Source organism: Clinocottus analis, unplaced genomic scaffold (assembly GCF_023055335.1).
Source record: "Clinocottus analis isolate CAN_PGR_092001 unplaced genomic scaffold, fCliAna1.0.p SCAF_1, whole genome shotgun sequence".
NCBI classification, from domain to species: Eukaryota; Metazoa; Chordata; class Actinopteri; order Perciformes; family Cottidae; genus Clinocottus; species Clinocottus analis.
Window position 1 is genome coordinate 24,828,817 of NW_027175820.1, and position 16,483 is coordinate 24,845,299.

At 44.8% G+C, this 16,483-nt stretch overlaps 1 protein-coding gene across 2 annotated transcripts in view; it reads right to left on the reverse strand.

Moving 5' to 3' along the window:
- Positions 1-16,483, reverse strand: part of glra1 (glycine receptor, alpha 1) — a 97,472-nt gene that overhangs the window by 62,628 nt on the left and 18,361 nt on the right. The window contains exons 2-4 of one of the 2 annotated variants that reach the window (XM_068572136.1): positions 11,171-11,295; positions 10,861-10,872; positions 2,762-2,800 (exon numbers count right to left, since the gene is read on the reverse strand). In XM_068572136.1, the coding sequence (XP_068428237.1) occupies positions 2,762-2,800; positions 10,861-10,872; positions 11,171-11,295 (176 nt within the window). The remainder of the gene's footprint in view (positions 1-2,761; positions 2,801-10,860; positions 10,873-11,170; positions 11,296-16,483) is intronic. The other variant, XM_068572127.1, reaches the window with a different exon arrangement.

Genomic DNA, 16,483 nt, shown 5'->3' on the forward strand with positions numbered 1-16,483 from the left:
GAGCGGCTCTGCGGATTTAAGCGGACGCTTCGCCGTAACGCTTCCCCTCCACCTCGTCAATAAACATCATCGCAAATAAAACAGGTTGGAGCTTCCCCGCGGAGGATGATGACGGCTATTCAAGTCAGAGCACAGAAGGGGGGAAAATAAAATACACTTTGTGTTGCCAGCTGTGCAAAGTGTGAGTTTTCAGACAGCTTCTAGCTAGCAGACACTCTGCAGAGTCTTAGCATGGAAGCTAGCATAGCTTGTTCATAGGATTATCCATTTTCCCCCTGTTAGCTCGCTAGTTTTAAGTTAGCTAGCTGCATTATGCTCCTAAAAGAGGAGGAAAGGAAGAAATTAGGCCTATTTTGATTTATTTATTCATCACCAACCACAAAAAGGTACTTCATATTTGTGATATTGTTGTACAATACCAAGACGTTTATCTAGAAAATTACAAATTTGTGATTACAAATATATATATTCTGCCGCCACGCCTTAAATCGTCGCTACAGATATTGTACCATGAGAAGAAGATGCACATCCTCTTCCTCTCTGACTCCTCTCTGAGCTTCTCCTCCTGCTATTTGAACATTAAAATGAGGAATTATATCTTATTAGCTGTGCTTTCTTCGTCTTTTCTCCTCCTCCTCCTCCTCCTCCGAGTCGGCTGCTGATACGAACGCGTCGTCTCCGGTGAAGCCCTCCCGTGTTGGCCGGTGGAAGGAGCTCAGGAGGTAATTGGGATCTTTAGTCGGAGTCTCTCTCAATAGCATTAGCGGCCCGGAGTAATCGCCCACAAAGGGATGGTATCTGCGGCTCGGCGGATGAAGACGCCGCTGAAGAGTGAAGGGGAACTCTTTTTGTTTTAATCTTCTTAACCCTCCAGTTCACGCTTTGAGCATTGGGACCTCCAGAGCTTCCTCGGCATTACGGGAAAGATTATTCTGTCTCCATCCAGATAAGCTCTCCTAAACTGTGCCCGGCTGCATTGCCCAACCGGGTTGCCCGGCTGCATTGCCCAACTGGGTTGCCCGGCTGCATTGCCCAACCAGGTTGCCCGGCTGCATTGCCCAACCAGGTTGCCCCGTGCATCACCTCTGCTGTTCGCTCCACGACCGGCCGTAACTGTCTGTAAAGTCCTGCAGCACTAGTTGCAAGATGATATGTGTGTGTGTGTGTGTGTGTGTGTGTGTGTGTAGGTGTGTGTGTGTGTGTGTGTTCCTTTCTGTGCATGTAAATTAGGGCCACATACACATTAGTCCCGAGTGACAGGAGCCACTGTTTAAAGACTTGCTGTGCTACGAGCGTTAGCATGTTAAGCTAACGAGACAAATGGGCCAAAAGACCCGGAACAAGAAGTACAACGTGTACTCTGTACTGTACGATGTGATACTGTACTGCATTGTACTATATAATACTGTACTTTACTGCACTTTATAATGCTGTATTGTATTGTTCTATATAATACTATACTGTACTGCACTACACTGTACTATGTACTACTGCACTGAAGTATATAATACTATTCTGCACTTTACTGTATTGTTCTAATACCATTACTGCACTATATACTACTTTACTATAAAATACTGCACTACACTGTACTATATAATACTATAATAGTATAATTATGGGAAAATAATGTACTGTATTATACTACACTTTACTGCACAGTATTAAACTGCACTTTACTACACAATACAGTAGTGTAATGTACTATAGTATACTTTATATATTATACTGAACTATGTACATTAAACTACATTATACATACAATACTGGCAAGTACAACCACAATATTGATATTTTTAGCCAACTACAATGTTGCAGTATTACATTTGATATACTATATAAATACACTACATAATGTACATAAAGTACTTCTATACTATGCTTTACTATCTTACTCTTTACATATTATACTGCACTGTTTAGTTTTATACTGCTCTACGCTACATGATGCCGTTCTTTATTGTACTTCTGTCATTAACTACACACGACTACTACTATACTATGTACTTCATGAAGTATTCCTGAGAGTCGGCCGCTCTGAACAGACTTTGAACGCACAAAGAGCTCCGATACCACACACTTTACACACTTTACTACACACCAGAGTACCTTAACCAACAGTAGACGAGTATTTTAAGAGGTACTACTCTACTAAATGATGTTTTTGTAACGTTCAACAGTTTGTCTCTATCCTTCTGCATCCAGTAGGGATTTAGCTAACGATGTAGCTTCTATGCTACACACAGATGTTGTGAGTCATCCAGAAAGTACAATAAAGTACAACGAAGAAGTTTTCTGACCGGCTGAATGACGCATGGCGAGAACACACACACACACGGCGAGTTAAAAAGAGTTGTGTGTCTACATGAATCACAAGGAGAGATTAAAAAAAAATCTCATTTCAGTTGTAAGGAAACAGGTTTGTGACGAACAGCTGAGCGTTGCCGCTAATGAAACAATTATTTGTGGCATTAAGGGAGAAAAACGTCTGCGTCAACACAATGAATCCATTAAAGCTTGAAATATTGCTCGTTTCCTTAAATACCTTCGCTTTAATGCTCTCATTTTTTAAAAAAAGGGACCATTTTGATGAACATAACCTGCAACATTACATTATACTACACAAAAAAAAGGCCTTTAATCCGTCTCCACAGTTGTAAAACGTCTCCGTCGGCTCACGATCACAAAACCTTCAGGTCAGGGAAGAAGAGAAGAAGAAGAAAAAAAAGGGGGGGAGAAAAAAAAAGAAAAAGGAAAGTACCTTTCTTGTGAGTAGCCTCATTTTTGGAGCCTTTGGGGTCTAATAAAAAAAAGATCAGAATTAAACACAGAATTCTAACAAACACGTCAGCAACTGTACGTTGTTTGTCCTCGTGAAGGAAAACAACCGCTTAAAAGTCTATCAAGGAGCCAACAAGACAGCAAAGGTGGATTATCTACGGCGCCGCACGGCTGCCAAACACCCAGCGGGGGGGAGGAAGGAAGGGGGGAGGGGGGAGGAGAGGCAACATACTGTGAAGGCGATAGCAGGAAGGAGGGATGCACGAGTCTGAATACAGAGGAGCAATCGTACTGCCATACTGCAGCGGGCAGGAGGAGGAGAGGCGATGCACTGAGATGAGGAGCAGGAGGGTTGCAAATGCAGTTCTGTCACCAGTTAAGTAAGACTAGCACAATGCACTACAGGTGATGCAAGAGAGGCCAGAGAGGGAGAGAAAGAGAGAGAGAGGACGAGAGAGAGGAAGGCAGGGAGAGAATGCAAAGACGACATGTCAAACTGGCTTCGTTTTTTTGGAGTTTTTCGGCCTCTTAAAAATGGAAATTACACTTTGACTTGTCTTCAGGCAACAAGTCGGTTTGGTCTGGACTGAACCGGTCCGGTTTCTCAAAATGGATTCTTTGTCCTCCACCACATTACACACACACACAACCCCCCCGCCCCCCTCACACACACACACTGCTCACCATCGCAATCAGCTCCAGAAATGGCGCTTTAACCCGCCACCAAGAAACACCTGAACGTATCGCCCACTTCTCTCTTCAAATGGGCGCCATTTCTTGGACGTCCTTTGGGTGAAATTGAGTCCGTCTGATTGACGGGAGGTTCTACTTCCAGCTCTCCTGGAGAGTTTGACTTCAACCACGACAACATGTCCGCCGAATGGGAACTTCTAGCCTCCACAGACGTCGAATGCCGACCTTTAATGTCAATGAATTTGACGTTAAAGCCGAACCATTCACAGTGACGTCTTCTCCCTCGTCGTCATTGAGGAGCGGCGGCTTGGACCGAGAAGGATCTAGAAGGTTCAAGCGAGTAAAGAGGCCTCGTCAGCCGTCGACGACGTCCTGCGACTCAAACTCGGAGGATTAAAAGTCCAGTAATAACCTCTCTGGTCTCCCGTAAAGGTCGACCGGCGTACCGCTCGTTCTGACCTTCAGACGTTTAATGATCACGCCTCCGTGTTCGACCGCGGACGCCGTTTCCCTGCAATCGATTCCCAACAACAGGAGTGAGGAATGTCGCCACGTATAGCCTCTGATCTCGTCACAACGAAGCTCATCGTAGCTCAGATTTGTTGATTGATGTCCTGTTTTTTTCCTCCCCACCACCTCCACACACACACCGGCATTGAACTGAATAAACCGGAGCCCCGGCCTGCTTTGCTGTACTTGACAACTGCCATTGTGAGGGATGGCGACTGCGCCGAGTAGAAGTCTGGGAGCGATATTGTAATCTGTCATTGTCAGCCTGCGAGGGGGGAGAAAAGCAGGGAAACGGCTCCTAAAATAGATGGAAAGTATTCGTCGTGACCATGAACTGTTGTAGACAGGTGACTTAAACTCTATAATCTCCCCCGGATCCATGAAAGGCAATTTTTCCTCCTCCTCTTCCATCGTCTGCACACGGCGATCTCGGCGTGTCGGGGGTAAGCCCGGGCTTAGCCCCGCGGCCCGGAGGCCTGTCGAGCGCCCGAGCACCTGTCTGGCATTAAATAACACACACAGCAGCTTTGGTTTTTCGGGGAAGTCGTGGAGGGGCATGGGGGGGGGGGGGGTGCAGCGGGGATCTCATAACGCAAGCTAATTACTAGCGCCGTGCAGAATCAATTCTGCCGGCTTTGCAGGGGAGCCTCGCCTTTGTGTTGGAAACAAAGCGCGCTGCGTGAGCAGAGGGATTTTCCCCTAAATGTTTTTGGATTTTTTTCTTTCTTCCCGTCTCTGGTTTTCTCCCAGCAGATAAAGACACCTGCACACGCTCGTCGCGTGGAGTGATGGATGCACAAACAGCGGCTTAACCGCCTTTCGACCATCGCGACACTGAGGTAAACAACCAAACCTTGTGCGCTTACCGTAAAAAAAAGTCGGGTTTATAAGCCGTTCCTACCTTCGGTTGTTGTCCCCGCTAGTTCCCCGCTGTAGCAAGCTAGCACTGCTGCTAGTCCCCAGCTCATTTCCTGCTGTAGCCAGCTAGCGCGGCTGTTAACGCTGCTGCTAGCGGGGACAACCACCAAAGGTAGTAGCGGCTTATAAGCCGACTGTAGTCGGCCAGCACTGCTGCTAGTTCCCAGCTAGCTCCCCGCTGTAGTCAGCTAGTGCTGCTGCTAGCTGCTGCTGCTAGCGGAGACAACCACTGAAGCTAGTAGCGGCTTATAACCCGACTGTGGCCAGCTAGCGCTGCTGCTAGCTCCTCGTCAACCACCGAAGGTAACGGGACCAGCAGCGGGCAGCAGCGCTAGCTGGCTACAGCAGGTAGCTAGCGGGGACAACCACCGAAGGTAGTAGTGGCTTATAACCCGACTTTTAAAGTACTCCTTTTTTTGTTGTTTTCATCTTTAAGCTGTTAATTACAGTTGTGATGGGACTGATTGGCCCTTTTATAAAAAGCAGCAAGCATTCGCGTCCCTATAGACTCATCAGCCATGGACCGCTGAGCGGCGACGGCTAATGTAGCCGCCGACAGTCACTCACACGTCCCGGATTAGCTGTGCATGAAAGAAAGTCTGGCTATCTTTAGATGAAGGAGCAACAAAACTGGCGTGAGGTATTTACAGCGAAGCGAGCTCGTTGGATTCGACAACACGCTCCAATTACCGGCTGGATCACTTCTGTCTTAGCTCGCCATAATTTACGTGTTTCAACTGCCCCCACCCACCCCTCTTTCTTTTCCGTCACCCTCTTCAATATTCCTCTCTTCGCTGCCCTTGCCGTTCCTCCTCCTCCCGCTAGACGCCGAAAAAGCGTGATCAATATTTTTGTCATAACTCAGGAGAGAGTCACCTCTGCGGCGACATTAAAATTCCTCGCACTGTGCAATACAGTCCGTCTCCGTCTCCCAACATCTAGATTTCCTGGCTCGGGGGAAAAAAAAAAGGATCGGGCCATTACCTAGAATACTAAAAAAGAGGCCGTCCTTCACTCCGGCAGATTTTTCCGTGTTTGCAATCTTAGCAGAAAGTAGAGCTCTCAGAAAAATAAATAAATAAGCGGCAGTGGATATTACAGTTTGTATCTCCGAGCTGCTTATTCATGTGTGCTGCGAGTGTTATACATAACGGAGCGACGCTGAACCCCACTGGGAGCTGCGTTAGCATCAATATCCCGGGCGCTAAGCTAGTGGAAACATTCCGTGTTTGCAGCGTGAGATCCTGGGTCGCACTTTTGCCATCTGCAGCTTTTTTTTTTTTTTCCTCCCACAAATTACCGTCGTAAGCAGATCCCTGCGAGTCAGGTCGCCATTTGCAACGCTACCTTCTGTCTCTGTCTCTCTCCATGACCCATCCGTTTTGTTTTCCACTCCCTCCCTCCTTCTTCCCCCCCAGCCATTCCTCCATCCCACGCTCATTACCTTATGCACATTAATCCCATTAAGTAGCCATTAAACAAGTGCTGATAACACCAAATGAACGTCAAGCTCCGACAGCTAATAACTACAGTCCCCCCTCGGCACGTTCGACCCTGGCAAGGAGAAAAAGAGGATGCAGGGTGGAGGTTGCAGTACAGAGTATAGTGTAGATGTGTGTAGTAACAAGTACTCCGGCTGAGGAGGAAGAGGAAGAGGACAGAGAGGAGGAAGCCAAACATGTAAATATACCGCCGAGCGTTGTATATTTACTCGCGTCAAACAAGTCCGGGCGAGAAAAGATTCATTCGGCTCGGATGCAAAGTGTATAAAAAGAGATTTCTCTTGTTTTTTTAACGGGGAAGCTTTGAGAGAAGCTTTGAGAGAAGCTCCGACGAAGCGGCACGGAGTAAAAGGATGGAGTCTGAAGAAGCGAGAGCCGAAGAGGAAAAAGGACTTGAGGAATGCCGACGACGCGTTCAAGGGGGGGAAGAAGGGAAGGGGGTGTGGGGGGGGGGTCACCGGCAGCTCGTTCTGGTTGAGCGTGAAAAAAAAAACCAACAACCAGGCGCCGGATCGCTCGCTCACGGCCGTCGTCCTCGTTGCCGCTCGGCTTGAGTGATGAGGAAGGACAAGGTTATGGCGGAGAGAGGGCGAGGGGAGTCGCAGCTGTAGTCTGTACCATTCATCAAGTGCGCACACACACACACACACACACACACACACACACACACACACGTCAGTTGTTATCTCCGCGAGTCTCCCGTCTGTCTCTGGCCCGTGTCTCGGAGTCGTCCGTTCATTAGCAGATTAAACGCTCGCTCCGCTTCTGTCCGCCGGCCGGGGTCGAAGGAGTCCAATTTGCTTCACGAATCAGCGGGTTTCAGTAAACAAGGCCGAGGATACTGAGGAGGCCCGAGGGAGGAAGGAAGGAGGGAGGAGGGAGGAGGTCAAAGGACAGGGGGTGATAGGTATAAGAAGGAAGGGAAGAGAGGAGGGTAATATGTGAGGTACGAGGTGGAGAAAGAAGACACAAAGGAAGCAAAAAAAGTGAGCGAATTAACACGACTGCAAATGAAGGAGGGAGGAAAGGAGTCGATGGAGGAAAGAAAGAGGGAGGGATTAAATGAAATAATGGGAGAGCAGGAGGAGAGAATGGAGGAACAGATGAAGTCATGGATTATAAATGGCTCGTCCCGAATGTGTCAGGCCTGTTTGCTCTCATCTCCCTCCATGGAGGAACCTGCTAAATCAATCGGAAGCCCTTTTGTTTTGTCCTCGCAGCGGAGCCTCGGTCACCGTCACTGTCATCTCCTCTCATGGTGGCACATCTGTGGCTCGCAGCGGATCTCATCTCCTCCATCCAAAGTTTCCCTCCATTCCTTCCCTCCCTCGCTCCCTCCCTCCCTCCCTCCCTCCCTCACTCCTTCCCTCCGCCCGCCGCCATCCACCATTAGTGGAGCTGGTGCTAATTTGATGAGGTGCGTGGGTAGAAGAGAAAAACTAGCTTCATGCTGTCACCATTTAGACCCACACACACCCTCGAGGTAAGAGCACACTTCTTCTGTGTGCGTGCGTGTGTGTGTGTGTGTGTGTGTGTGTGTGTGTGTATATATTATAAATATATACATATTATGTGTCCCTGATCCCAGCCAATCATCTGAGGTGTTGACTATGATTTAAGGCAAGCTTGCTAGTTAGTAAGCTAGTTGGTTTGGAAGCTAGTTAGCTAGTTGGTTTGGAAGCGAGTAAGCTAGTTGGTTTGGAAGCTAGTTAGCTAGTTGGTTTGGAAGCTAGTAAGCTAGTTGGCTTGGAAGCTAGTTAGCTAGTTGGGTTGGAAGCTAGTAAGCTAGTTGGTTTGGAAGCTAGTAAGCTAGTTTGTTTGGAAGCTAGTTAGCTAGTTGGTTTGGCAGCTAGTTAGCTAGTTGCTTTTGGAGCTAGTTAGATAGTTTGGGAGCTAGTTAGTTGGTTAGTTGGTTTGTAGTTAGAACATACTTATTGTGTGTGTGTGTGTGTGTGTATTTATGTGTATATTATGTGTCAGCCAATCATCCATGGTGTAGACTATGATTTAGACTCGAGCTCTCGAGATGGTTAGTTAGCGAGCTAGCTAGCTAAATAGTTAGCTAGCTAGCTAAATAGTTAGTTAGCTAGCGAGTTAGTTGGTTGTTGGTTGGTTGGTTAGTTAGTTAGAGAGCTAGTAATCTGGATTATCTGGGCAGTAAATGGTCATTTATTATTTCTGATTTGTCATTTTTTTCTCAATGAGTGAATGATTTAAATAAACCATCCAACTGTCTTCTATTGTGGCTTTTTTATTGTCCAACATCCCAAAATGTATTATGATCAGTTGCATTTTATTATTCTCAAACTAAAGGCACCTAAAGGTCCTTAGAAGGTGTTGCACAACAATTACCTAGTTTTACAATGATCTTAATAACGTTTATTTCATTTTAAGGATCATTCTACACGATTATACATTACATTAAATCTTAAAATCTTAGAAGTAGTATCATTCTTCTTCTTATATTATTATTTTCATCATTGAACAAGGTGAAATTCAACATTACATTGTGCAGAATGATCCTTAAATGTGAGTAAAAATTAAAGTTAGATTTAGTTATGAATTATTATTATTTGACTCTAGAGATTATTAAGAAGCAGAGCTGTCGAGCCGTTTATTTCATAAATGTGATGCTGGTGATGCAGTGGTGTAACTGGTAGGACACACACACACACACACCTACACACACACACACACACACACACACACACACACACACACAAGCTCTCGAACTCCATTAGTGTCGCAGATTACAGAAACGAGCTCCTCTTCCTCAGTACGAGCGTCTTCGTCACAGATTTCTTCTTTAACCCCCAACAAGACAAAAAGCTCGGACGCGTTGAAAGCCCGCTGACGTCGGCTTTCGGCGTCGTCGTTATCGTCTACGTGTCCGACTTCCTTTTTCTGACTCTCCCTTTACGGCACGAAGGCGTGGCCGTAAATTCAACCAGCTGTCACGTCGGCTCGTTTGAGTCCTGATTTGTAAAAGGTCAGCGCGGCGCTGGTCTCAGTAAATCACACCGGGTCGTTGCTGAAGGGGGGAAATATAATTCAGGAAAATACAGAGTCTCCAAAACGGACCGGAGGCCTCGCAGAGAGAGAGAGCGCCTCGATCGATCGCTGTTGTCGGACGAGCAGCGTCCTCTTAATACAGACTTAAACCCCCTGCGCACACCCAGAGCTGTGATATCCCACTCCCAAAGATCACCTTATAATGGGGTTATGCCATTATGGGCTCAGCAAAAACAAAAAAAACAGAAGAAGAATACAAAATAAAAAAGAAAGCTCCATGGCAGCATTCATAAACATAAGCTGTGGTTTCACTGCTGCGCATTCTAGCAGTCGGATTCTCGGTTTGTTTTCAGTGTACGAAACGTGAGGACGCCATTTTGATTCCACCCGTTCACGATGGAGAGGAGGAGGAGGGCGGCGGGGCGGCCAATCGGTGACGAGGCACAGTTAGAGCCCGCCCCCTTCCGGGGGGGTTCGGTCGGTTTTCTCTTCGACCTCTGACCCTGTTTTTTGTTTAGGAAATTACATTTTAAATGAGTCAGAGGGAAAAGTGTCCTCACTAAATCGAATTAGCCAAATCAAAAACGTTTTTTGGTGCAACAGAGGATCAATATTTGCACTTTTTGTTTCTACGTTTTCTCTGATTCCGATTAAAAAACTTGGAGGAAAAGTTCCTCTTCCCAATTGTTAATGTTCAGATTTACTTCCAATGATTAGAATGAGTTTAACAGATCGACACCTGCACGTTATGTGTTACAAATTGCAGGTGTGCGATGTGATTCATCACACAACAGGTACAAAGGTGTCGTGATTAGTGGAACGTCTCGAGGCTGCGCTCATATTTCGTACACTCAGAACACACAAATGACCTGCCGAAAAAACTAAATATAAGGAAATGACTCGCATCCATTCCGCAGGACTGAGATATCAGTCGTTATTTAACATGCAACAAGGCTCAAGAGGCACATCTTATTGCCATAAATCAGTTCATGTTGTAGAAAAAAAAAAGTGAAACTCGGGCCCAATACGTGTCCGTTGGAATCGCTTCAAAAATGTTTGGAAAAGATGATTTATTTTGTTTTGTGTTACTCATGAATATGGAGTTCACTGATGTCATAGAAACGCATTAACGTCCAGACTGTGGAAACCTCTGACATGTGTCTTCACGGGGGAAGCGTCCATTCAAGGGAGAGGTCACTAAATATCTTATTTATGTTATATTATTGACCACCAAAACAAGCACTCGGGGGTGGGGGGGGGTACTGTGTGGGTACCAATGTAGCCGACTAGCACCACTAGCATGTTGTAGTGCGACTGGGGGCTAAAAGTGCAGGAAAGAGGGTTTTTGTAACAAAATACAATAACAAATATATATAAATGTTGTTTTTTCTTCCTTAAGTAGCCTAATTCTATAGTCAACAAGTGGAGCAATGGGTAGAATTACCTTTGATGACCACTGCAAAGGGCAAATGAAAGAGATCGACAGATTGAGAACAACCAAAATGATTAAACAACAGAATTCTTAAGTCTCTATACTGTGTAAATATATATCAACTTTTTCTTCTTTTTTTTTGGAATAGTGCATACAAACCTGTCTGGGCGACACCCTTGACTAAAAGCCTTTCAGAGAGGCGTTTAGAGAAGGCGATGAAATGCAGAAACAACACTTTACCGGAGCTCTTTTTTGTGGTTAGGATATTGTTTGTCTACATTCCCGGTATTTATCCGCCTGAGCCCCTGGCGGCAACTCCTACCTTTGAAATTCGGTCGAATTCTGGCGTCGTAGCCCGAGACTTTGCCCATGAGTTTGTCCAGGAACTCGGAGGGCGGCATCGGCGAGGCGGCTTTCCTCGCCGCAGCTTCTTTCGACGCTGCCAGGCTGCGAGACGGGAAAGAAAAACACACACACACAAAAAAAGGGCGACGTCGTGTTAGGGGGAAGACAGCAGAAAGGACGGAGAGCTCCGCCCACATTGTCAAGAGATAAAATACACAAACAAAGGAACAAGAAGATGAACGTGAGTCATGACACACCAACATTCAACACCCAACCCTCCCTCCGCCCGCCGCCGTCCAACATGAGTGGAGCTGGTGCTAGTTTGATGAGGTGCGTGGGCAAAAGAGAAGAACTAGCTTCATGTTGTCACCATCTAGACCCACACACACCCTGGAGGGAAGAGCATACTTCTTTAGTGTGTGTATATAAATATTATCTATACATATTATGTGTCCCTATCAGCCAATCATCCGTGGTGTGGACGACGATTTAGAGGCGAGCTCGCTAGCTAGTTAGCTAGTTAGTTTGGGAGCTAGCTAGTTGGTTGGTTTGTAGTTAGAATATACTTTTTGTGTGTGTATGTTTGTATATATATATATATATATATATATATATATATATATATATATATATATATATATATATATATATAAATATTATCTATAAATGTTATGTGTCTGTATGAGCCAATCATCCGTGGCGTAGACGATGATTTAGAGGCGAGCTCATTAGCTAGTTAGCTAGTTGGTTTAGGAGCTAGCTAGTTGGTTGGTTTGTAGTTAGAGCATACTTTTTGTGTGTGTGTTTGTATATATATATATATATATATATATATATATATATATATATATATATATATGTATTATCTATACATATTATGTGTCCGTATCAGCCAATTATCCGTGTATTTAGAGCTTGCTAGCTAGTTAGCTAGTTGCTTTAGGAGCTAGCTAGTTGGTTGGTTGGTTTAAAAAAATGATTGATTAAAGTTAAAGTGAACTTTTAGAGTCCTGCAGACAGGAGTGTAATGCGTTAGTGATCATTACACACACCTCCATTTCCTTAAAGCACCTTTTTCAACTAATGCTCTCATCTGTTTAACCAGCTGTGCAGCTGCTGAGGCCACATTGATTTAACAATCAGCGTGTCTGCACCTTCTGTCTCTTTACCTTCTTCATCTTCTCTACCTTCTTTACTCTCTATCTTTACCTTCTTTACACTCTATCTTTACCTTCTTTACTCTCTTAACCTTCTTCATCTTTAACTTCTTTATGTTCTTTACCTTCTTCATCTTTACCTTCTTTACTCTTTATCTTTACCTTCTTTATGTCCTTTACCTTCTTTACTCTCTTAACCTTCTTCATTTTTACCTTCTTTACTCTTTACCTTCTTTACTTTCTTTACACTCCTTATCTTCTCCTTCTTTATGTCCTTAACCTTCTTTATCTTCTTGACACTATTGACCTTCTTTATCTTCTTTATCTTCTTTACATTGTTTATCTTCTCTACCTCATCAAGCTCTCTGCACAGTGCTGCACCAGGACGGCCTTTAGCCCACGGACACACAATGACAGCAGCTTTATAACAGTCAATAACGCCACACACACACGCACTATGCACACACACACACTATGCACACACACACTATGCACACAGATGATGCATCAATACAAAACAAATCTGCCTGTTCACTTAAATGATTTCCAATGAAATCAATGTAAAAGAACAGACCACTTAAGAAAGACCAGAAGAAAGAGAGCTCTCTAATTAGCTCCCTGGTCGCCTCAACAATCCACATGTGACTTTTACTCGTGAGGATCTTCATCCTTCAACCAGAACCTTTGTTTTAACCTTCAACCGACAACCCAAACTTCGTATTCCTGAATCAGGAACAACTGTCTTTCAAACACTTTCCACATTTGTGTCCTGACTGTCTGAAAACAACTTGCAAGAACGAAAAATGAAAATAATTGCCCCAAAATCTAGATTAACAAAAAAATAATCTCCAGATACGTCTAGAATTTTTTCTGAATGTCCTAAAACTACAGGTCTTAAACATAAATGGAAGTACAACACACTCGGCCATGCATCCCATAATATAATCCCATAATATAATACAATAATGATTGTCCACTGCTAATATTCTGCTGTTGGATTTTTAGCCCAAAACTCAAACACTTTCCACTTTTGTGGCCTGACTTTCTAGAAAAAATTGCAAGAATGAAAGTTTTTAGTTAGTTTAAAAAAATAAAAAAATAAAAAATAATTGGCCCAAAATCTGGATTAGAAAAAAAAAATCTCCAGATATGTGGAGAATTGTCTGAATGTCCTGAAACTGAAGGTCTTAAACGTGCAACCCACTCGGCCATCCTCACATGCATCCCATAATATAACACAATAATGTCCACTGCTAATATTCAGTTTATTCTGCTGTTGGATTTTAGCCCAAAACCCACGTTTTACGTTTGTTTTCGTTCTGTTCTCTCTCTCACGCCGGTGAAACCGTTGTTTGTGTTGCTTTCAGGCGTCAAAGAGAAGACGAGTCGTGGCGGGTTTGAACTGAAATATTTTCGCCGCCGGACTTGGATGAGAAGCGAACCGACAGCCAGTCCTCTCCGAGCGGCCCAAGCTGACCCCGACCCGGCGTTACGGGCCTCTTGTTGTGCGCTCGGCACTTGATTGCATCGTTCCTCGCTGCGCCCCGGAGAGAGAGCACAGCGGTGTGATCCGGGCTATAAATAAGCTGCCTGCGCTGACCCATTTCACTGGACCTCAGCCTCACAGCGAAGCCTTTTTTCGCCGGCAGGACGCGGAAAGAACTCGCTCGCCTTCCTACAGTTTCAGTTTTAGTCCCCGAGGATTCGTTGCAGAGGAATTACTCGGCCGAATCACAAGGACATTTTATTTTTATTTTTTTTTGCATTGTCGGTTTCTGCCAGCCGAAGCGACGCAGAGCATCAAGCGACCGGGACTGAAAGCTTTTTAATAACCAGTGCAACAAGCGCGAAAAGTCCCGTGAGGGCGAGTCAAACACACACGGGGACTTTCACCCAGGACACCGCTGGTCCTGTTCTGTGTAAAACCAAAAAGTAGTCGTAAAAGTCGGGTTACAAGACGCTACTACCTTTGGTGGTTGCCTCCGCTAGCTCCCCGCTGTAGCCAGCTAGCGCTGCTCCTAGTTCCCAGCTAGCTCCCCACTGTAGCTAGCGCTGCTCCTAGTTCCCAGCTAGCTCCCTGCTATAGCTAGCGCTGCTCCTCGTTCCCAGCTAGCTCCCCGCTGTAGCCAGTTAGCGCTGCTCCGAGTTCCCAGCTAGCTCCCCACTAAAGCCAGCTAGCGCTGCAGCTAGTTCCCCGCCAGCTCTCTGCTAGCTTCCCGATAGCTATCAGCTAGCTCCAGATGTAGCGGGACCTGCCTCGGCTCAAGGCCCGACTCAGGCGGCGGGGACGCGGGCAGTAGTAGCAGCAGCAGTGGGGAGCTAACAGAAGCGGGGAGCTAGCAGAAGCAGGGAGCTAGCAGCAGCGCTAGCTGGCTACAGCGGGGGACACGCCGAAGGTAGTAGCGGCTTGTAACCCGACTTTTAATGGTAAACATTGACTTCATCTGCTCAGCGGTGGTGTAGTTTACCATCAATAACTCGTTGTGTTATTATTTTAACACAAAAGTGTTAGTGTGCGTTCCTGACAGCGTTAAACGAGGCTGATATGAAACAAATTAATGCAACATATACTTGTTTCAGTTAATGTATCTGCTGTTTGCAGAAACATGCAATGCAATGCAATATTATTAACAATTAAAAATAAAGTAAAATGAAAATAAAGTCAGTTGCTGCAGAATTTCACTTTGTTCCACTTGTATTGACTTCTTTAAACTCTGATATCAAATTATGTCAGGCTGGATTTTGTGAAATATTAAATATTCTCAATGTCTCGTGCATCATTTATACAGTTTTATGGGATGGTGCAGCCAGATAAAATCTTCAGTATGAATATTTTACTTAATGCAAATATCTCATCTTGAGCATCTGGGAATTCCAGTGCGGGAATTTGTGCAAATTGAAGAAACCCGGAGGAGGAACGTAGAAGTCAAAAGCCAGTTATTGTTTTTAAATGAGGAAAAAAACAAAACAATGTGCACTTATTTCATTCAATCTAAATCTCTTTGAACATTTGAGGCAAACAGGACTCGTAATGACGTATCAATAAGGATGAAAAATGGATTTGAAGCCTCGTGGGATTTTTCTTTTCCAGACATCAATGTTTTACTTCCAGACAAACTTTTCCGGAGTGGAGAGGAAGTCGTGTTTATGAGCAATAATTCATCTCGCTGCTGGAACATTTTCACTTTGCAGCACTCAGACGTCCAGTGAAGCATCGTCAGGACTTCCTCTTCCCGCTCCACGTATCAATCATTGAGAACAGACAAAATATGATTCTCATGACAGAGTTGAATTGAGGCCACAGACGCGGGACGATGGGAACTGGTTTCTACTTTTGTCATTGAATTTTTAAAATGGTTATTTCCAAGCCTGGACTAGTCCTAAGTGTAGTAAAAGTCTTGTAAATGTGTTATATTCATGTGGTCATGACGTTCATTTACGCTGAGTTTGAAATAATTAACATGCTTTTAAAAGAAAGAGGCTCAGAATATCAGCAGCATACATACAGGCATCTATATAAATGTTTATTCTTTTAATCAAACTATTGTCTCTCATTCTTTTGCCTCATTGAAGGTTTACTGTATGCTTTGAATCCTCATTGTTAGTTTAAATACTACATTTTATCACTTTTTACTGTTCACACACACATTTCACACAATGATTTGGTGAAAAGTCATGAAAATTTGGTTTAAAGTCATGAAATTTGGTTAAAAGTTATGGCAAAAAAAAAAAAAACACGCAGTCAGCGCTCCAGCAGGGAAGAGCTGATCGGATTCACGCAGACGGCAATTAAAGGAGCGCCGTGAACGAGGGGAGCGAATCCCTAGTTAGTCCTCGTCTCATGATGTATTCATACGCACACACACACACACACACACACACACACACACACACACACACTCACACAGCATCCCATTTTTCTCCTTCTGTTGCAAAAACCTTCCACATGAACTGAATGTACATGCACACACAGACACGGATACACACACACACACACAGACTCAAACACATGCACACACCGACACACACACAGACACACACACACACACACACACACACACACACACACACACACCGACCTTCCAAGAGCTCGCCCTCATCAGTGAGAAACATCGGAAAACAAATCATGCAGG